Below are 22,102 nucleotides of genomic sequence, written 5' to 3' on the forward strand. Positions count from 1 at the left end.
AAGGATCGGTGCTGGGGCCGATTCTGTTCAATATATTTGTGAGTGACCTTGCCGAAGGGTTAGAAGGTAAAGTTTGCCTATTTGCGGATGATATTAAGATCTGTAACAGAGTGGACACCCCGGAGGGAGTGGAAAACATGAAAAAAGATTTGAAGAAGCTAGAACAATGGTCTAAGGTCTGGCAATTAAAATTCAATGCGAAGAAATGCAAAGTGATGCACTTAGGGAATAGAAATCCACGGGAGACGTATGTGTTAGGTGGCGAGAGTCTGATAGGTTCAGACGGGGAGAGGGACCTTGGGGTGATAGTATCTGAGGATTTGAAGGTGACGAAACAGTGTGACAAGGCGGTGGCTGTATCTAGAAGGTTGTTGGGCTGTATAGAGAGAGGTGTGACCAGCAGAAGAAAGGGGGTGTTGATGCCTCTGTATAAGTCGTTGGTGAGGCCCCATCTAGAGTATTGTGTTCAGTTTTGGAGGCCGTATCTTGCTAAGGATGTAAAAAGAATCGAAGCGGTGCAAAGAAAAGCTACGAGAATGGTATGGGATTTGCGTAACAAGACGTATGAGGAGAGACTTGCTGACCTGAACATGTATACCCTGGAGGAAAGGAGAAACAGGGGTGATATGATACAGACGTTCAAATATTTGAAAGGTATTAATCCGCAAACGAACCTTTTCCGGAGATACGAAGGCGGTAGAACGAGAGGACATGAAATGAGATTGAAGGGGGGCAGACTCAAGAAAAATGTCAGGAAGTATTTCTTCACGGAGAGAGTGGTGGATGCTTGGAATGCCCTCCCACAGGAGGTGGTGGAGAGGAAAACGGTAACGGAATTCAAACATGCGTGGGATAAACATAAAGGAATCCTGTTCAGAAGGAAAGGATCCTCAGGAGCTTAACTGAGATTGGATAGTAGAGCCGGTAGTGGGAGGCGGGGCTGGAGTTTGGGAGGCGGGGATAGTGCGGGGCAGACTTATACGGTCTGTGCCAGAGCCAGTGGTGGGAGGCGGGACTGGAGGTTGGGAGGCAGGGATAGCGCTGGGCAGACTTATACGGTCTGTGCCAGAGCCGGTGGTGGGAAGCGGGGCTAGAGCTGGGCAGACTTATACGGTCTATGCCCTGAAGAGCACAGGTACAAATCAAAGTAGGGTATACACAAAAGTAGCACACGTGAGTTGTCTTGTTGGGCAGACTGGATGGACCGTGCAGGTCTTTTTCTGCCGTCATCTACTATGTTACTATGTTACTATTGTGCTGCAATGGGACCTTAATCTCGTTCTCACTGTCTTGTTGGGTCCACTGTTGAGCCTTTGAAGAAAGCTGCTCTGAAGGTGGTCTTTCTGGTGGTTGTCCTGCAGCGATTCAAGTTTATTTACTATCGCGCCCAATGGAAGGCGACTTACAATCTAAAAACAAAAAGGTAGGAGGAGAGAAAGAAAAACTAAAATTCAGACATGACTTCCAAGATAAGGGGGTAGTACTACAATGGTTGATAGGATAGAAGAGGGGAGAAAACAAAAAGAGATGCTACAATTGTCTTCAAGGTACTCCCAATTATTTCTTGTCCTTTTTGGTTGATGCTGGTTCTCTTCACATTGTGCCTTCATTCTTGCCGAAGGTAGTCTCTCTGTTTCATGTGTATCATGTGGTATCAATCTCTCCCAGCCTTTTTGGGATGGGGAGAGATTGAGTTCTCGTAGAAGCTCTGTAAGTTGGATGTCCAGAGGGAATACTGTGTTATCTGAAAGCTACCAACTCCTTTTGAACATCTGATAGGTGACAGGCTTTTTTTTTTTTTTTGTTAGGTTCATGCAAGGAGCAGGCAGTTTCTAAATCTTCCACTGTGTGGTAGATTAAGGCTGTGATTGAGGCAACCTATATCATCAGGCAGAAGGTGGTTCTGCCTGTATTACATAAATATTCCACTCGGGTGCAAGTGACTTCCTTAGCAGAAGCTAGGGCAGGCAGATCTGAAGACATTTGCAAGGCAGCAGTGTGGTCTTCACTGCATTCCTTTTGTATTTATTTAGATTTAGCTTGCAACTTTTCAGTAGTACTTCAGGGTGAGATGCATTCAGATACATGAAGTATGTCCCTGTCCCCAGAGGGCTTAAGTACTTGAGGCGATGGAAAGTAAGTGACTTGCCCAATATCACAAGGAGCAGCAGTGAGATTTTGAACCAGGTTTCTCTGATTATCAGCCCATCACTAAACTTTAGGCTACTCCTTCACTAGGCACACTGAGATTGATGTTGTAGCCTAGGGTGATGGGGTCTTTGCAGTACAGTACTTCAGGGGGCCTTGTCTTCCTCCCTCCCAATAAGGTGTGACTTTTTAAAATCCTGCTGGTCTGGACTGTTCTAGCAGGATAAAGAAGGTGAAATTTATTCATACTTGTTAATTTTCTTCTCTTGGATCCTGCTAAACCAGTCCATGGCCCACCGTGGAAAACTGCAGGGTTTGGTTATATCTTTGGAATTGCCTGCTCTTTCCCTCGCTTTGTTTGGCTTTGTATATAGTTTCCATTATGTAGCTTCACACTATTCCAGAACCTGTGGGATAGTTGTGTCTATCAACCAGCAGGTGGAGATAGAGAACTGAAAACGTAGCTGAGACATATCTCTGTTGGCATCCAGTCCAGCTCCTCAGTATTTTCTGTGTCCAGCAGGTGAATGGACACACTTTTAAGCCTCTGGTTCTGAGTGATTTGCTCCTGGTCAACTGGTCACCAGTTGAGCTTTGCGGGTGGCTTGAGGCCACAGAGTCATATCTGTACATAAGTATTACCATACTGGGAAAGACCAAAGGTCCATCAAGCCCAGCATCCTGTTTCCAACAGTGGCCAATCCAGGTCTCAATATACCTGGCAAGATCCCAAAAAAGTACAAAACATTTTATATTGCTTATCCCAGAAATAGTGGATTTTCCCCGTCCATTTAATAACGGTCTATGGACTTTTCCTTTAGGAAGCCATCCAAACCTTTTTTTAAACTCCGCTAAGTTAACTGCCTTTACCACATTCTCTGGCAACAAATTCCAGAGTTTAATTACACGTTGAGTGAAGAAAAATTTTCTCTGATTCGTTTTAAATTTACTACATTGTAGCTTCATCGCATGCCCCCCAGTCCTAGTATTTTTGGAAAGCGTGAACAGACGCTTCACATCTACCCGTTCAACTCCACTCATTATTTCATAGACCCCTATCATATCTCCCCTCAGCTGTCTTTTCTCGAAGCTGAAGAGCCCTAGCTGCTTTAGCCTTTCCTCATAGGGAAGTTGTCCCATCCCCTTTATCATTTTCGTCGCCCTTCTCTGCACCTTTTCTAATTCCACTATAGCTTTTTTGAGATACGGCGACCAGAATTGAACACAACATTCGAGGTGCGGTCGCACAATGGAGCGATACAAAGGCATTATAACATCCTCATTTTTGTTTTCCATTCCTTTCCTAATAATACCTAACATTCTATTTGCTTTCTTAGCCACAGCAGCACACTGAGCAGAAGGTTTCAACGTATTATCTATGATGACACCTAGATCCCTTTCTTGGTCCATGACTCCTAACATGGAACCTTGCATGACGTAGCTATAATTCGGGTTCCTCTTTCCCACGTGCATCACTTTGCACTTGCTCACATTAAACGTCATCTGCCATTTAGACGCCCAGTCTCCCAGTCTCGTAAGGTCCTCTTGTAATTTTTCACAATCCTCCCGCTATTTAACGAATTTGAATAACTTTGTGTCATCAGCAAATTTAATTACCTCACTAGTTACTCCTATCTCTAGGTCATTTATAAATATGTTAAAAAGCAGCGGTCCTAGCACAGACCCCTGGGGAACCCCACTAACTACCTTTCTCCATTGAGAATAATGACCATTTAACCCTTCTCTGTTTTCTATCTTTTAACCAGTTTTTAATCCACAATAGAACACTACCTCCTATCCCATGACTCTCCAAATTTCTCTGGAGTCTTTCATGAGGTACTTTGACAGACGCCTTCTGAAAATCCAGATACACAATATCAACCGGCTCCCCTTTATCCACATGTTTGTTCACCCCTTCAAAGAAATGTAGTAGATTGGTGAGGCAAGATTTCTCTTCACTAAATCCATGTTGACTTTGTCTCATTAATCCATGCTTTTGAAAATGCTCTTTAATTTTGTTCTTAATAATAGTCTCTACCATTTTACCCGGCACCGACGTCAGACTCACCGGTCTATAATTTCCCGGATCTCCTCTGGAACCTTTTTTTAAAATCGGCATTACATTGGCCCCCCTCCGGTCTTCCGGTACCACACTCGATTTTAAGGATAAATTACATATTTCTAACAATAGCTCTGCAAGCTCATTTTTCAGTTCTATCAGTACTCTGAAATGAATACCATCCGGTCCAGGAGATTTGCTACTCTTCAGTTTGTAGAACTGCCCCATTACATCCTCCAGATTTACAGAAAATTCATTAAGTTTCTCCGACTCGTCAGCTTCGAATACCATTTCCAGCACCGGTATCACTCCCAAATCTTCCTCAGTGAAGACCGCAGAAAAGAATTTATTTAATCTCTCTGCTACGGCTTTGTCTTCCATGATTTCCCCTTTTACACCTCGGTCATCTAGCGGTCCAACCGATTCTTTTGCCGGCTTCCTGCTTTTAATATACCTAAAAACAATTTTACTATGTGTTTTGGCCTCCAACGCAATCTTTTTTTTGAAGTACCTCTTAGCCTTCCTTATCAGCACTTTGCATTTCACTTGACATTCTTTATGCCGTTTCTTATTATTTTCAGTCTGTTCCTTCTCCCATTTTCTGAAGGATTTTCTTTTAGCTCTAATAGCTTCCTTCACCTCACTTTTTAACCACGTCGGCTGTCATTTGGTCTTCCGTCCTCCTTTTTTTAATACGCGGAATATGTTTGGCCTGGGCTTCCAGGATGGTATTTTTGACCCTCGCAGTCGCGCCTCTAAGTTTATCATAGCCTCCTTTTTTAAAGTTAAACACTAACATATTTGATTTCCTATGTATACTTACTTCAAAGCTAATATGAAATCCGATCATATTATGATCACTGTTATCAAGCGGCCCCAGCACCATTACCTCCCACACCAGATCATGCGCTCCACTAAGGACTAGGTCTAGAATTTTTCCTTCTCTCGTCAGCTCCTGTACCAGCTGCTCCATAAAGCTGTCCTTGATTTCATCAAGGAATTTTACCTCCCTAGCATGGCCCGATGTTACATTTACCCAATTAATATCGGGGTAATTGAAATCACCCATTATTATTGTGTTGCCCAGTGGAGGTGTTCAGATCCCTGTCCCTTGTGGCCCGCAAGCATACTTCTTCCCTCCCTTCACCTTTCCCCTGTTTCCTGTGGAGCTCTCCTTTTCCAGCACAATAACCTTTAAAAAAAAATTATAAAAGGAAAGGACAAGGAAAGTGGTTTGCCGGAGAGCGTGGGACAGAGTATCAGTCCTGAGCCTTTCTCATCTATAGTGGGCTTACCATTCTCCGAGAACAAGCAGGCTGCTTGTTCTCACATGTGGGTCGACATCCGTGTTGGCCCAGGAATCGGCATTTTGCATGCAAAATATAAAAAAAAGTTTTGCCAGAGTCTTCTGGCACACGTGCGCGGACTAATTTCCCACCTGTCGCGTGAACGCGTTCCTCAGTTTTCTTTTTTCCGCGTTGAGGTACGGTAGAGTTTTTCTGCGCTCCTCTGAGGCCCAGGAAAGAGTCTTCAACAGTTTTTTGACCCTTTACCTTATTTTTCTTTATTTTATTTTCAATTCTACAGTTTAAAAAAAAAAGGTTCCCGTAGTTTCCTTTACTTTTGTCCACCTTTTAAAGTTTACTTTGTTTTCGACGCGGCCGGCTTGTTCCCTTATTTTTGTGCCCTTTTTTCTTTTAACAGGCACAATTGCGTCTTTTGATTTCGCCGAAGCCGTTTTTCCTTCCATGTCATCGAAGACACCCAGCGGCTACAAACGTACTCGGTGCAACCGGACCATCTCAGGTACCGATAGCCATGCCTGGTGTATCCAGTGCCTTGGGCCCGACCATAGCCCAGCCGCTTGTAGTCTGTGTCTTCATATGAAGAAACGGACCCAAGCGTCTCGAGAAGCCCAACGGGAAAAGCTTTTTGGGGCTCAGTCCAGTCCTTCGACGGCGGCGTCGACATCGACTTCGAGGGAAACATCGACGTCGGGAGCAGAAGTAATGGCTGCTGAAAGACCTATTCGCGCTGGGAGCAGTGAGGCATCGAGTGGGTCTCCACCTGCCTCGAGGCCTCCTGCTATGCAGGCCCCCCAGGACCGACCTTCGTCGGACCCGGCCCCTAGGAGGCGTGAGGATTCCACGTCCTCATCAGTACCGAGGAGTCTTGATTACATGCGTCAAGCAAAGGCGAAGAAGCACTGTCATCGTTCTCCTTCAACATAAGGTGCCGGGAGCTCCGGGGCATCGAGGGAATCGGCACCCGAGAAGCGTCAGCACCGAGAGGATCGCTCCCACTCTATTCAGGAGGTGCCAATGCGGGAGCACGGTACCTGCTTCCGAGCCTCGACAGATTCTGCCACTGGCTCCTTTACCAACCCCGCAGCCTTGTCAGACTGCGGCTCTCGACGAACGCATCAGGGCCCTGCTTCCAGAACTTCTGGAAGGATTGCTGCGCCAGTCTGCTTCGGTGTCGGGGGTGCTTGCGCCTTCCATACCGTCTGCTGCAGCGGCATCTGGCCCTTCTCCTGTGGTGAGGTACCCGACCTCGATGCTGCTTGCCACCCAGGTCGACTCCCCTTCGATGTCGGTGGAGGAAGCTTCACCGGAGTCCAGGCGGGCGTCGACTTCTCAGCACCACCCTAGAGGACGTCATTCCTCGGCGTCGAAGCAGGCTCAGTTTCGGACTGTGCTGAGGGATGTCTTGTCCGATACTGAAGATGAGCGTTCGTGGGAGGAAGAGGAAGATCCCAGGTACTTTTCATCTGATGAATCCTATGGGATTCCCTCTGACCCTTCCCCTCCACCAGAAAGGAGACTTTCTCCACCGGAGAGCCTATCCTTTACCTCCTTTGTCCAGGAAATGGCTGCAGCTATTCCCTTCCCTATGTAAGTTGAGGATGAGCCCAGGGCTGAGATGCTCGAGGTCCTGGATTATCCTTCTCCACCTAGAGAGGCTGCAATGGCTCCCTTGCATAATGTACTGAAGAAAGTCCTTATGCGAAACTGGTTGTTCCCTCTGTCTAATCCTGTGATCCCCCAAAAAACTGAATCCCAATATCAGATCCACGGTGAGCCTGGATTGATGAGGTCTCAGCTACCTCACAATTCCATGGTGGTGGACTCCGCCCTCAAAAGAGCCAAGAGCACTAGGGACTATGCCTCGGCGCCCCCGGGTAGAGAATCTAGAACCTTGGACTGTTTTGGGAGGAAGATGTATCAGGCCACTATGCTCACTGCCAAGATCCAAACATACCAGTTCTTCACGAGCGTCCACTTGCGGAACTCGGTGAGGCAACTATCCAGCTTGGTGGTTGCACTCCCTCCGGAGCGGGCCAAACCTTTTCGCCAGGTGGTCAGGCAGCAGAAGGCGTGACGTAAATTCCTGGCCAGGGGTACGGTACATTCGACACTTTTGATGTAGCATCCAGGATTGCTGCCCAAGGTATAGTGATGCGCAGACTGTCAATGGCTGCGTGTCTCTGACCTGAATCATATGGTCCAGCAGCGGATGGCGGATGTTCCTTGCCAGGGGGATAACCTTTTGGTGAGAAAGTAGAGGATCTTGTTGACCAGATCAAGAAGCACAATGATACTATGGATTCTCTCTCCCGCCGGGCGTTTTCTGCTACTACCTCCTCATCTAGGTGGTTTTTTGGAGGGAAGAGGAGTGCTCCCTATTCCTATGCTAGGCGTAGGTATACTCCTGCTTCTCGGCAGCCTGCCCAGGCTCAGTCCCAGCACGCTCATTCTCGTCAACAGCGTGTGCCTAAGGCCACTGCAGCTCCCCAGCAAAAGCAAGGGACAGGCTTTTGACTGGCTCCAGTTCAGCATAGCCTCTGTAAACGTGTCCGTACTGGACGACTTGCCAGTTGAGGGGAGGTTAATGTTTTTTCACCAAAGGTGACCTCTTATAACCTCCGACCGGTGGGTTCTTCAAATTGTCCGGTTAGGATATACCCTCAATCTGGAATCCAAGCCTCCAAATTGCCCACCGGGAGCTCAGTCCTACAGCTCCCAGCACAAGCAGGTACTTGCAGAGGAACTCTCCGCCCTTCTACAGATCCAAGCGGTCGAACCCGTTGCACCAGGGGAAGAAGGGCTGGGATTCTATTCCAGGTACTTCCTAGTGCAAAAGAAAACAGGGGGGATTGGTCCCATCCTAGACCTAAGAAGGGCTGGGATTCTATTCCAGGTACTTCCTAGTGCAAAAGAAAAAAGGGGGGATGCGTCCCATCCTAGACCTAAGGGCCTTGCACACAGTTCCTTCCTTTTTTCTGAAAATGGTATCAACATTTTATAACAACTAATCTATGGAGCTTCTGTCCTTTTGCAGAGTGATTGAAGAGGTTCTGTATTTTTCCTTGAAGCTTCTCGAAGTGCGTAGAGTCCTCATTAGATATATGGAAATCATGAATGAGTTTCACAAATTGGACAGACTGTGCTTTTTGATAAATAGAGGCTTGGCCTTCTAATTGCTAGATGGGTGAAGGATACTATTGCATGGACTTATTTGCTTGTGGGGAAGCAGGCTCCTCAAGCCTTGTGGGCTCATTCTACAAGGCATACAGCAACATCCTGTGCAGAGACTACCTTACTGTCTCTGACGGATATTTACAAGGCAGCAACATGGTTGATACTGCATACATTTGCCAAGCACTACAGGATGGGCATTGTGGCGTGCTCAGAAGCCAGATTTGGGACTTCAGTCCTCAGGGCGGCACTGCCAGGATCCCACCCACTCTATGGATTGCTTTTGAACATCCCACGTGTTCTGAAATAGTGGGAAGCTATGTGGTAGAAGGAGAAATTTGGTCTTGCCTGATAATTTTCTTTCCATTAGTTATTGTCACTATTCCAGAGGCCCGCCGAAGGTTTGAGATGTTTTGCCGATACGAAGTAATGGGTCAAATTGCAACTATCACCTTTCATTTTGCTTCCTGCATATTTCTCTTCCTCCACAGAGATGAGAGGTCCCACACATTTTGCTCATCTGTTTAGTGTTATGTTAGCGAGTTGTTTAAGGTTGTGTTTATTCTGAGGCCCTCATGATCAAAAGCAAACTCTGGCGCCAGAGTTTGCAGCCGACCCATGATCAGAGCCCTCGAGCGCCTGAAACAGCGCACTCGAGGGCTCTCAGCGCAAGTAGCATGCAAATGCATGCTAAACAGGGCTTCTAGCGCAATTAGCTTGCAAATGCATGCTAATTGGCGCTTAACGCATTCATCCCCAATGATCAGCGACCAGCGCGCCAAAGATTGGGTCGCTGGCCGCAGCAAAATCTAACGCCAGCTCCGAGCTGGCATTAGATTTTGCGGATCATTGGGGAGGAATGGTGAGCCCTGTCCAGCATGCAGTTGCATGCTGGCAGGCCCCCGTTCCCCCCCAAGGCAACAGCATACGGGACTCCCCCCTGACGATCCGCCCCCCCCCCCCCCCCCCCCCCCCCGAAATCTTCGTGCCCGCCTCCAGCCAAGCGTTGTCCCACCCTCCCACCAGTGCTGGGGGGGGGGGGGGGGCTGGAGGTTCGGTGGGCCTCCAGCCCCCCAAACCCAAGAAATCCTTGTGGCCGCCTCTGGCCAAGGGCTGTAATCTATCGACGAGGGGGGTGGGGCTGGAGGCCCAACCCAACTCCTCCCCCCCCGCGTTCTCCACAAATCCCTGGTGGTCCGTGGTGACACGTAAACCCAACCTCCTCCCTCCCGGCCCCCCTACCTTTTGTTGGAGGAGGGACGCAGCCTGCATGCCTCCCTCCTCTTCCTTTCGACACCGCTTCAAAATGGCGGCGCAGAGCCCCGCCCATTGCATCCTGGGATGCGCTGGGCGGGGCTACATACCATGTAAGGGAATCGCTCCCTTATATGGTATGTAGCCCCGCCCAGCGCATCCCAGGATGCAATGGGCAGGGCTGGGCGCCGCCATTTTGAAGCGGCGTCGAAAGGAAGAGGAGGGAGGCATGCAGGCTGCGTCCCTCCTCCAACAAAGGTAGGGGGACCGGGAGGGAGAGAGGAGGGTGGGGTTACGTGTCACCACGGACCACCAGGGATTTGTGGAGAACGCCAGGGGGGGGAGGAGTTGGGGTGGGCTGCAGGTCCGGTGGACCTCTAGGCCCCACCCCCCCGTCGATGGATCACAACGATTTCTGGGGGTTTGGGGAGCTGGAGACCCACCGATCCTCCAGCCCCCCCCCCCCCCCCCCCCCCCCCCCCCCCCGTCGCAGATGGGATAAGCCGGCAACCAAGTCCTCTGGGGGTTCGTGGGGGGGGGGGGGCTGGAGAACCACCGGATCTCCAGCCCTCCGTGAACATGGGGGGGGGTCGTCGGGGGGACTGGAGGTCCACCGGAACTCCAGCCCCCCCCCCCCCCCCATCGCTGGGTGGGAGGGTGGGAGTCGGTTTGGCCGCCGCCGCCGGCGGCCTCTTTGTTGGGGGATCGGCAGGCCACTTTGACAGTTTTTGGCTTTTGACAGCCCAGACCTGTCAAAGAAGTGCGGGAGGATTGTGCTGAGCGCATGCTCGGACGCAATTCTCCCGCACTTCAACATGATAATCAAAGATAATAGCGCTGCTTAGATTTGCATGCATTATCTTTGATCATCGATGCAGAAAAGCCCTGCGCTGTCCCGGCGCTATTTTTAGGGCGCTGTTTGGAACAGCGCAGGGCTTTTGATCATCTGGGCATGAGTTTCTCCTTACTGCTTGTCTGTGTAAATACTGAGGAGCTGGACTTGATGCTAAGAGAGATGTCCCAGCTCAGTTTTCATTTCTCTGTCTCAACCTGCTGGTTGATAGACACAACTATCCCACAGGTTCTGGAATAGTGGGAAGGACTAACGGAAAGAAAATTATCAGGCAAGACCTAATTTCTCCTTAAGTACTTTGTTGGCTGATTATACTACAGTAGTACTCTATGGGGTATACCATTGGTGTATGATAGGTTCTACCTTCTGCTTTGGCAGTAGCATAACGAAGGATTCCAGGCTGCACCAGCCCATATACCAGTGATGTCACTGAAGAGTTCACTAACTATACCTTCAGCTACTGGTAGAGGGTTACAACCTGCTGGTCTGTACTGGTCTAGCAGGACTTGAAAAAATGAAGGGTCTAATATTTTGCCGGCAGCTGCGAGCCTTTTGCTCATTGCCGATAGCTATTTCCAGATGTTCAAAGCCGGGACCTGTGCAAGCCCTGGCTTTGAATAGCTGGTTATTTTTAAATGAGCTAACACATAGAAGTGTATTTTCAAAACACTTAGATTTACAGTTACATAGTAACCTATGGAACTTTATAAGTGTAAGTGCTTTGAGAATGAGCCCCATGGAGGGGCATAATTGAACGGGGACGCCCATCTCAAGGGACGGCCCCGGAAAGCGGCGTCTCCGACCGTATTATCCAAACAAGATGGGCAGCCATCTTTTGTTTTGAGAATACGGTCGGGGACGGCTAAATCTCAACATTTGGGCCCTCCTTAGAGATGGCCGACATTGGTTTTCGCAGATAATGGAAACTAAGGGCAGCCATCTGAAAACCGGCCAAATCCAAGCCATTTGGTTGTGGGAGGAGCCAGCATTTGTAGTGCACTGGTCCCCCTCACATGCCAGGACACCAACCGGGCACCCTAGGGGGCACTGCAGTGGACTTCATTAATTGCTCCCAGGTACATAGCTCCCTTCCCTTGGGTGCTGAGCCCCCCAAATCCCTCCCAAAACCCACTACCCACAACTGTACACCACTACCATAGCCCTTATAGGTGAAGGGGGGCACCTACTTGTGGGTACAGTGGGTTTCGGGTGGGTTTTGGAGGGCTCCCATTTACCACCACAAGTGTAACAGGTAGGGTGGGATGGGCCTGGGTCCGCCTGCCTGAAGTGCACTGCACCCACTAAAACTGCTCCAGGGACCTGCATAGTGCTGTGATGGAGCTGGGTATGACATTTGAGGCTGGCATAGAGGCTGGCAAAAAAATGTTTTATAATGTTTTTTTTTGGTGGGAGGGGGTTGGTGACCACTGGGGGAGTAAGGGGAGGTCATCCCCAATTCCCTCCGGTGGTCATCTGGTCAGTTCGGGCACCTTTTCAAGGCTTGGTCGTGAACAAAAAGGACCAAGTAAAGTCGGCCAAATGCTCGTCAGGGCCGCCCTTCTTTTTTCCATTATCTGCCGAGGACGGCCATCTCTTAACCACGCCCCCATCCCGCGACGGAAAGCAGTTGAAGCCAGGCAAAATCGGTTTTCGATTATACCAATTTGGCCAGCCTTGCGAGAAGGGCGCCAATTTCCCAATTTGTGTCTGAAGATGGCCGATCTTCTCCTTCAAAAATAAGCAGGATTGTCACTTAAGTTGGTGTTCAGCCCTTAAGCAGCCACAGGCTAGCACATAAAAATAGGACAGGCTTTTGTGGTCTCATTTATGCGCTAAACCTGGCTTCTTAAGGGGTGAATATCGGCACTTAAGCAGTCAAGTGATGATGCCACTCCTGGAACGCCCTCAAAGCTGGCTTTGAGTTAGGCACTAACCGTGAATTTCAGTGGCACTTAGCCGGTTAAGTGCCGCTGAAAATTAGTGGCTAGCCCTGACCATACAGTTTAACTGCTCAGCAATTGCTTTGAATATTGACCCCAAAATTAAGTTATGAATACATTTCACCTTATAACAAATTAAAATTTGTTGGAAAAATTCAATTCAATATAACTAATGATTATTATTAAGAGGAAACTCTGAATTTTATGGTGTTTATAATCTATAAGTCATTTCCTTGTTTATGTAATCTATAAGTCATTTCTCTTTCCAGGCAGAAATTTTTAAGGCATTTGTAGAGTTATTTGAAGTAGCTACAGCAAAACCTGCCCCATTGGGTATCTGTGATTATCCATCATCTCGAGCAGTGTATGCTATTGATTTGATGCTGAAGTGGGATAAAAATAGTGACGGTAAGCTACTATCCTTTCTTTGAATTATGCTTGCGTGTATTTTCTATACATACCCTCATGGAGAATTTGTAATGATTGCAGTCTAATAAATTTGAAAATTTTGCATACTCATGACGAAATATCCCAATGATACTCTGAATGGCAGCAAATAGAAGATCAGTCTTTTAGTAATGGGTTTTAATGGTTAAAACATTTATATTCTGTTTTTTTTTCAAAGCAGATCACAATCAAATGCACATAATAAAAATACACCAACATCATACAAAATACAATAACTGTTTGATGCTCCCCATCTGCAACATAACCGCACCATATTAATGCCCCCCCCTCATAAAGTAAACACCTCTTGAGAGAAAAGTTAACCCTTCAGGTGTTTCTTAAATAACATTGTCTCTGTCATTTGTCTCAAATTGTGACAGATCCTGCAAAAGAACAGGTGCACCTCTGTATCTACTCAGGTTAAACAATTTGGGCCAGGAGGGCTTAGTGCTGGTTGAGACCAGGTTTGGGGTACAGGGGGTACTGCATTCAGGTTCCTTCTCCTTCCCTCAGATTCCCTTTTTTATATTAGTGCAGCTTTTGATACCATCAATCACAAACTTTTGTTGTTGAGGCTATGTTTTTTAGGCCTTTCAGGACAAATATTGAATTGGTTTACATCTTTTCTACATGGCCATCAATTTCAACTCAAAAATAGGATCAGAATGTTCTTTGTCTCCAGTATCGAATACCACAAGGTTCTTCACGTTCTGCATTATTTAACACTTGCTCCACTATGCAAACTTTTGGGGTTGTCTTGGTATAAACAATTGATAAATTGTATGCTGATGATACTCGGTTTTACTTTCAAACTAAGGCTTCATCTGCAGATACTTTTTTGATTTTTTGAGCCTTTGTTATATATTGTAAAATCTTGGCTGCTAATAAATTGAAGCTGAACTCAGCTAAAACACAGGTTTTTTTTCTTTCAGGGTCAGACTCTTCACAATTTCCTGATTTTTATTTTTGATGGGATTAGAATTCCTTTGTTGAGGGAGATGAAATATTTAGTAGTAGTCTTGTTGGATACTTCCTCATCAATAAGTAGAGGAGTGTGGTAGCCGTGTTAGTCCACTCTTAAGGTTATCAATAGAAATCAAACAAAATAAAACATGGAAAAGAAAATAAGATGATACCTTTTTTATTGGACATAACTTAATACATTTCTTGATTAGCTTTCGAAGGGCAACCTTCGAAAGCTAATCAAGAAATGTATTAAGTTATGTCCAATAAAAAAGGTATCATCTTATTTTCTTTTCCATGTTTTATTTTGTTTGATTTCTATTGATTCCTCATCAATGAAACCTCATCTCAAAGATGTTGCACAATATGTATTTTTGAAATTAAAGAATTTTCATACAGTAGTACAAGCTTTTGTGTATCCACTATGTGATTACTATAATTTTGTATTGAGTGTCCCGAATTGTTTTCTGAGGACACTTCAAATAAATGCCACTGCTTGATTTTTGGTTGTTCTCATTATGAACACACCACTCCAATTTTAAAGCAACTCCACTGGTTGCCTATTTATTAGCTAATTCATTTTAAAATTTTGACACTGATTTTTAAATCTTGGTTGATAAAATTCCAGTCTCTGTTAGAGGTCCCAAGCTTCAGACATGTCAGGCTTGACGTATATAGGAATTCAATATTTATGTCCCTGCCCTTTGGAATTCTTTGCCTTTGAATTTACACCACATTGAATCAATACTTTCTTTTTAAAAGCAATTGAAAGCCCATTTATTTCAACAGCCATTTTTTATATGTATTTACTAATAAGTTGGGTTTTTTTAAACAATTTATTTTATTTTTTTGAATATTGTTATCGGTATCATGTCTTTGTCACTTTGTGAACTGTTAATTTTTGATTATGTATGTTTATTTGTAAGTTGCCTAGATTTGTAGATGGGCAAGGGAGGGTGGTGGCAGAGTTCGGCAGATCGTGTACCTTGGTGGGAAGGCGTTCTGTACCCCGAGCTGCACTACATAGAAAGTCACGAGTGCTATGTACACTGTGGCTTGCGCTGGACACCGCGGGAGCGTACGGCTGGGAGTTACAGATGGAGTCCCAGTTCTGATGCGCAGAAGCTTCGATCGGGGGTCAGCGGTTCTTCTTGTCAGTGGACTGTCTGTCTGTCTGTCTTGCACCAGCTTGATCGTTTGGCCAGGCCAGTGGCGCCTCTCCCCACCCCACAACCATGGCTCCCCTGTTCCAGTTGGTGAAAGTGTCTACTGCTGCCATCATCTTGGCATTTCAGTAGCCAAGAGACAGTGAAGGAGTGGAAGCGGAGCTACAGCACCCACAGGACCAAGCTCTCCAGGTCCCTGCTGCAGTGGGTGAAAATGGCTACCACTGCAGCCATCTTGGTGTTCCAAGAGGCAGTGAAGGAGAGAGAAGAGCAAGCGGAGCCAAAGCACCTACAGGACCAAGCACTCCACAGAGAGACTGCAGAAGTTTCATCCCACGTGGGCTCTGAGTCCTGTGTGTACTCCAGGAGAGAATACTCAAGTGTTTGAATTAAAAGATTCATCAGGCTTCAGAGAGATGTTGCTTTGCTTTAAGGAGAACAGGAGAAGGAAGCACATAAAGTATAAACCTCTGTTGGCTTGGACTGTAGCAGGAAAATATTTACTGAACGCCTTCTTGCTTTCTTCGTTTTCATATTCTCACCAGATCCTAACATACTGAGAGGATATTGTGTATCTCTAAATCATTCTTCCTATAGAAATATCCCTCCAATGCCATGCTGTTTACAGTAAAAAAGAAAGAGTAAAACTTCTTGAGATAATCTGCCTCACAGAAGCATGTTGATTCAGAATTCAAATACATTTATCTAAAGACACTCTTGAAAGATTTTTTTTTTTGCTTGTTTTGTTAGAATTTTTCAAACTAACATATATTCAAAGACAAGAAAGAAACATACAAGTCCACATCACAGAGAGAACTGGAGTACAAGTCATTAGAAGAAACAAAAGACAAAAAGGCAATTCAAGCTGATATTATTATTATTATTTGTTACATTTGTATCCCACATTTTCCCACCTATTTGCAGGCTCAATGTGGCTTACATAGTACCGTAGAAGTGATCGCCAATACCGGTTTTAACAGATTCAAAGTGAGGTTGTGGTAAAGTAAAGTTCATGTGTGATAGACACATTGGGGAATCGTAAGAAGGAAGAGTTAAGTTATGTCCAGTAAGAGCTTTGGTTTTGTTGTGTTGCTGGGTTAAGGCATTTAAGTTGGATCGTTAGGGTATGCCTTTTTGAACAAGTTAGTTTTTAGTTATTTCCGGAAGTTCAGGTATGTTGTTTTCACGGCTTTTGGTATTGCGTTCTATAGTTGTATGCTTATATAGGAGAAGCTGGATGCATAGGTTGATTTGTATTTGAGTCCTTTGCAGCTTGGGTGATGTAGATTTAGGTATGTTCGTGTTGATCTTGATTTGTTTCTGGTTGGTAGGTCTATGAGGTCTGTCATGTATCCCGGGGCTTCTCCGTAGATGATTTTGTGAACCAGGGTGCAGATTTTGAACGCGATACGTTCTTTGATTTGGGAGCCAGTGCAGTTTTTCTCGTAGGGGCTTGGCGCTTTCAAATTTCGTTTTTCCAAATATAAGTCTGGCTGCTGTGTTTTGAGCAGTTTGGAGTTTCTTTATGATTTGTTCTTTGCATCCCACATAGATTCCATTGCAGTAGTCTAGATTGTACCCAGTTGCGAAATATTTCCCTCGGGGAAAAAAGGTTTCACTCGTTTGAGCTTCCACGTTGAGTGGAACACCAGTTCCTTGCAGAGAGCCACCACAACCCATCGACTTTGAAAAGGTCCTTGGAGAGTAGTCAGCCGAAGTGATAAGGCAGGCTATAAGATGTGTTATAGTATAACATTTATTCCCACCTTCAAAGAAATGAAGCAAATTGGTGAGGCAAGACTTCCTTTGGCTGAACCAATGCTGACTCTGTCCCATTAAACCACGTTTTGTCTAAATGTTCTGTAATTTTATTGTTTATAATAGTTTCTACTATCTTTTGATCTCCTTTTTTCCTTAATTGGATCCTTTCTTGTATTTCAGTACTTTGTGAGGTATGTGAAGATATTGCCTATGTTTGTATTTTGTTTCATGTAGCACAATTTACCAGCATCACTTTGCCATTCAAAGTTGTAATGAGATTGAATTGAAAATTAATAAATAAATATATAATAGTTTGCACTATTTTGCCAGGCACTGAAGTCAGACTTACTGGTCTATAATTTACTGGATCATCCCTGGATCCCTTCTTAAAAATTGGCGTTACATTGGCCACCCTCCAATCTTCAGATACTAGACAATTTTAACGACAGGTTACAGATCACTAACAGCAGATCAGCATGTCTAATTTTTTTTTCAGTACCCTGGGGTGTATACCATCCGGTCCACTTGATTTATCACTCTTTAATTTGTCAATTTGGCTTAGTATATCTTCCAGATTCACAGAGATTTCTTTCAGCTTCTCCACATCGTCACTCTTGAAAATCATATCCAGTACAGGTAGATCTCCATCTTTTTGCGAAAAATTGAAGAAAAGAATTTATTGAATCTCTCCGCTATGGCCTTTTCTTCTGCGTTATTGCTGGAGAACAAATGAAAGTAAGGGGCATGATAAATTTGTAAGAAACAAAAATATGTGCTTAAAGTACTCTAGTTCTATACCAATTGAATTCATTTCTCTCCTAAAGGGTTTTTCCCATTTTGGGTCTCATTAAATGTGCTGATGCCATTTATTATCTCACTAATTAGATCCAAATATTCCCTCTAATATTTCAACCCTTTTTCCTAAACGTTTCTACAATTATTTTCAATTTTTATACATATATTAATAGTCACATACACTTGTTACGGGGGAAAAGACCTGGATAGTAATAAGGACTGCGGTGCAAAGCATGAGATAGTGCCCTTAAAAGAAAAAGGTTTTTTCTGCATAGGCATCTGATGATGCCCTGTAAGGCAAACAGACAGTTCTGTAGCGCCTAGAGAGCCTTATGAATAAGTGTATTTTTGCTTTGCATAAAGAAATTTAAATAGAGTTTTGAGGTTATATGAAGATAAAAATATTTGGTTGTGTTTAAAATCAATAATATAATACATATGATGAATTTAAAGTGAAATAAGGGGGTTTTTGACCAGTGATGATAGTGAAATTGTGATGCTTTTGAATTTGCCTAAATTGTTGGGCCATTAAAGCCACTGAGATCTCTTCCCCTGTAATAAAAGGGTATGTGCATATTAATACATGTGTAAAAACTATAAAAGATTTTAGGAAAAAGGGTTGACATATTACTGGGAATATTTGGATCTAATTAGTGAGTTGGTATTTAGTACATTAGATTTAGATCCTCAGGTCCATCTAAGATGTAGATTGCTTGATGCCATATATCACAGGTTATCTTCCACAGGGTCCACTGCATAAAACAGGCCCTGCAACAGATAATGCTGTCAGTAAGCCCCTTGTATGGAAACAATGCTTTCTACATAGACATCTTAGCTTTCAAGGTATGTCACTGGTTACTTCAATGTACTGACATAGATTGGTATGGTTATAATTCAAAAGGAGGGAGGTTATACAGACAGGTAGGTAGTAAGCAAGAATTACTAACTTAGATAAGAATATATAAATGAAATAGCAATAAAATATAAAATAAAATGAAGACATAAATAAAGAAAAGATGTGGGTACTGGGTTGAAATATATAGTCTATTCCTGGAAGAATTTTGTGCTGATGTGCAGGTGCATTACTATTCACACAGTTCAGCCAGCGGCTCAACATCCATAAAGAAGAATGTGTTTTTACGAATTTCATTTGTTTATTGCAACATAAGTAGAAACATTTTATTTACTGCATGCAGAAGCTGAAACCAGAAATCTTTCTGCCCTGGGGCAAGAGTCTTTTGAACTGGATATTCACAGCTCCTGACAGGCTGACAGTGTTGCAGAGAGGTGGATTAGGAATGTCTGAAGAATTTGTTAGCCACCTACCTTCTTAATTTAGCTCCAGGGATTATCTGACAGACGTATCCATTCATTTGTGTTCAGCTCCTGCCTATCTTGATTAATTTGCTGCCTGAGGCCCTCATGATCAAAAGCAAACTCTGGCGCTAGAGGCTGTTAACGCCATACTAGCGCCAGAGTTTGCAGCCGACCCATGATCAGAGCCCTCGAGCGCCTGAAACAGCGCACTCGAGGGCTCTCAGCGCAAGTAGCATGCAAATGCATGCTAAACAGGGCTTCTAGCGCAATTAGCTTGCAAATGCATGCTAATTGGCGCTTAACGCATTCATCCCCAATGATCAGCGACCAGCGCACCAAAGATTGGGTCACTGGCCGCAGCAAAATCAACGCCAGCTCCGAGCTGGCGTTAGATTTTGCGGATCATTGGGGAGGAATGGTGAGCCCTGTCCAGCATGCAGTTGCATGCTGGCAGGCCCCCCTTCCCCCCCAAGGCAAACGCGAACAGGGGGCTGGAGGTCCGGTGGACCTCCGGTCCCCCCGACGATCCCCACCCCATGTTCACGGAGGGCTGGAGGTCCGGTGGGTCTCCAGCACCCCCGAACCCATGCCGCCTCCCGAAAAACGCTATCCTACCCTCCCACCCACCGAGGGGAGGGGGGCTGGAGGATCGGTGGGTCTCCAGCCCCCGAAACCCCCAGAAATTGTTGATTGACCGCCTCCGGCCAAAGGATCTCCCACTGTGATCCATCGACCGGGGGGGGGGGGGGGTAGGGGCTGGAGGTCCGCTGGACCTCCAGCCCACCCCAAATCCTCCCCCCAGCGTTGTCGCTCCCTTACATGGTCTGTAGCCCCGCCCAGTGCATCCCAGGATGCACTGGGCGGGGCTGGGCACCGCCATTTTGGGCGTCGACTGACTGGAAGAGGAGGGAGGCAGGCAGGCTGCGCTCCTCCTCCAACAAAAGGTAGGGGGGCACACCACGGACCACCAGGGAATCTAAGGACAACGCTGGGGGGAGGATTTGGGATGGGCTGGAGGTCCACCGGACCTCCAGCCCCCCCCCCCCCCCCCCCCGTCGATGGATCACAGTGGGAGATCTTTTGGCCGGAGGCGGTGAATCAACGATTTCTGGGGGTTTCGGGGGCTGGAGACCCACCGATCCTCCAGCCCCCCCCCCCCCCCCCCCCCCCCCGTCGGGTGGGAGGGTAGGATAGCGTTTTTCGGGAGGCGGCCACTTAAGGATTGGGTTCGGGGGGATGCTGGAGACCCACCGGATCTCCAGCCCCCCCCCCCCCCCCCCCGTCGCTGGGCGGGAGGGTGGGAGACGGTTTGCGCAGCGGCGGCAGCCTCGTTCGGCATGCTGTTTGACAGGTTTGGGCGTTTGACAGCCCAGACCTGTCAAACGAGTGCGGGAAGATTGTGCTGAGCGCATGCTCGGCACAATTCTCCCGCACTTTAAACATGATAATCAAAGATAATAGCGCTGCTTAGATCTGCATGCATTATTTTTGATCATCGATGCAGAAAAGCCCTGCGCAGGGCTTTTGATCATCTGGGCCTGAGTGAAGATTGAAAGCTATAGTACCTCCCCAATCTTACCATTCTTGCATCACATATCTCTAAAAATTTTAGTTCTTCACCCCCATCCCCACCCCCCAACACACACTCTTTTTGGCTTAATTTCCTGTCCCTTTTCTATTGTTAGCAAAATAAGGTCTGTAGTCAGCTGGGTCAATGAAATCGCTGGTTTCGTCTGTAATACTTAAAAAGTGCAAATGTTTTTGTGCAAGGATGCTACCCTTCATTTAGGTAAAATTACTGGAGGCTTATTGATATTAAACAAACTTCTCCTATAAGCTTTACAAGAAAATATTTGTAGTTCAATTGACTGATTTAAAAGTGAATAAGGTGAAACTCTAACCTTTCACAGAGTTTAGCAAGATAATTGAATTTATATATCCTTTGTCTTTACTTTCTGTTCTAGCAATTTCAGCTTGCTTACTGAAGTATACAGTTTACAGTGACTTTATTCTTATAGTCTGCAATAACTAAGTTCTATATGGATTACAGAATCAAGAAGTCCAAACAATTTCCAGAGAATTAGCACTTACAATAAATTCTGTACAACGATTAACATAAGAGAAATCTCTTAAATAAAAATGTTTTTGAAAACTTCATTAATTGACCATAGTGAGTTAAAAGGTAGCAGAGAATACTAACTTTAAATGGACATTCTTTGGACTTGAATAATGTAAAAATAAAGGTTTCCTCGAAACCTCAGACAGTGGGGCTCACCAGGGGTCTGTGCTGGGACCGCTTCTTTTTAACATATTTATAAATAATCTAGATATGGGAATAACTAGTGCAGTAATTAAATTTGCCAGTGACACAAAGTTATTCAGAGTTGTTAAATTGCAAGCGGATTGTGAAAAATTGCAAAACGACGTTACGAGACTGGCCATCCAAATGGCAGATGATGTGTAATATGAGCAAGTGCAAAGTGATGCATGTGGGAAATAGGAGCCCAAACTATAGCTACGTATTTCAAGGTTCCGCATTGGGAGTCACCGACCAGGAAAAGGATCTAAGAGTAATCGTTGACGAAACTTTGAAACCCTCTGCTCAGTGTGCTGCGGTGGCAAAGAAAGCAAATAGAATGTTAGTTATTATTGGGAAAGGAATGGAAAATAAAAACTAGGACGTTATAATGCAGTTGTATCGCTCCTTGGTGCGACCGCACCTTGAATACTGTGTGCAATTCTGGTCACCACATCTCAAAAAAGATATAGTGGCATTAGAAAAGGTACAGAGAAGGACGACAAAAATGATAAAGGGGGTGGAATGACTTCCTTATGAGGAAAGGCTGAAACAGCTAGGGCTCTTCACCTTGGAGAAAAGATGGCTGAGGGGCAGATATGATAGAGGTCTTTATGTTTATTTT

General features: G+C 45.5%; 1 protein-coding gene across 1 annotated transcript in view; it reads left to right on the top strand.

The window, feature by feature from the left end:
• Positions 1 to 22,102, top strand: part of TTLL12 (tubulin tyrosine ligase like 12) — a 248,707-nt gene that overhangs the window by 191,970 nt on the left and 34,635 nt on the right. Inside the window, exon 13 of the mRNA XM_030213875.1 lies at positions 13,002 to 13,140. Coding sequence (XP_030069735.1) covers positions 13,002 to 13,140 — 139 coding nt within the window. The remainder of the gene's footprint in view (positions 1 to 13,001; positions 13,141 to 22,102) is intronic.

This window comes from Microcaecilia unicolor, chromosome 9 (genome assembly GCF_901765095.1).
Source record: "Microcaecilia unicolor chromosome 9, aMicUni1.1, whole genome shotgun sequence".
NCBI classification, from domain to species: domain Eukaryota; kingdom Metazoa; phylum Chordata; class Amphibia; order Gymnophiona; family Siphonopidae; genus Microcaecilia; species Microcaecilia unicolor.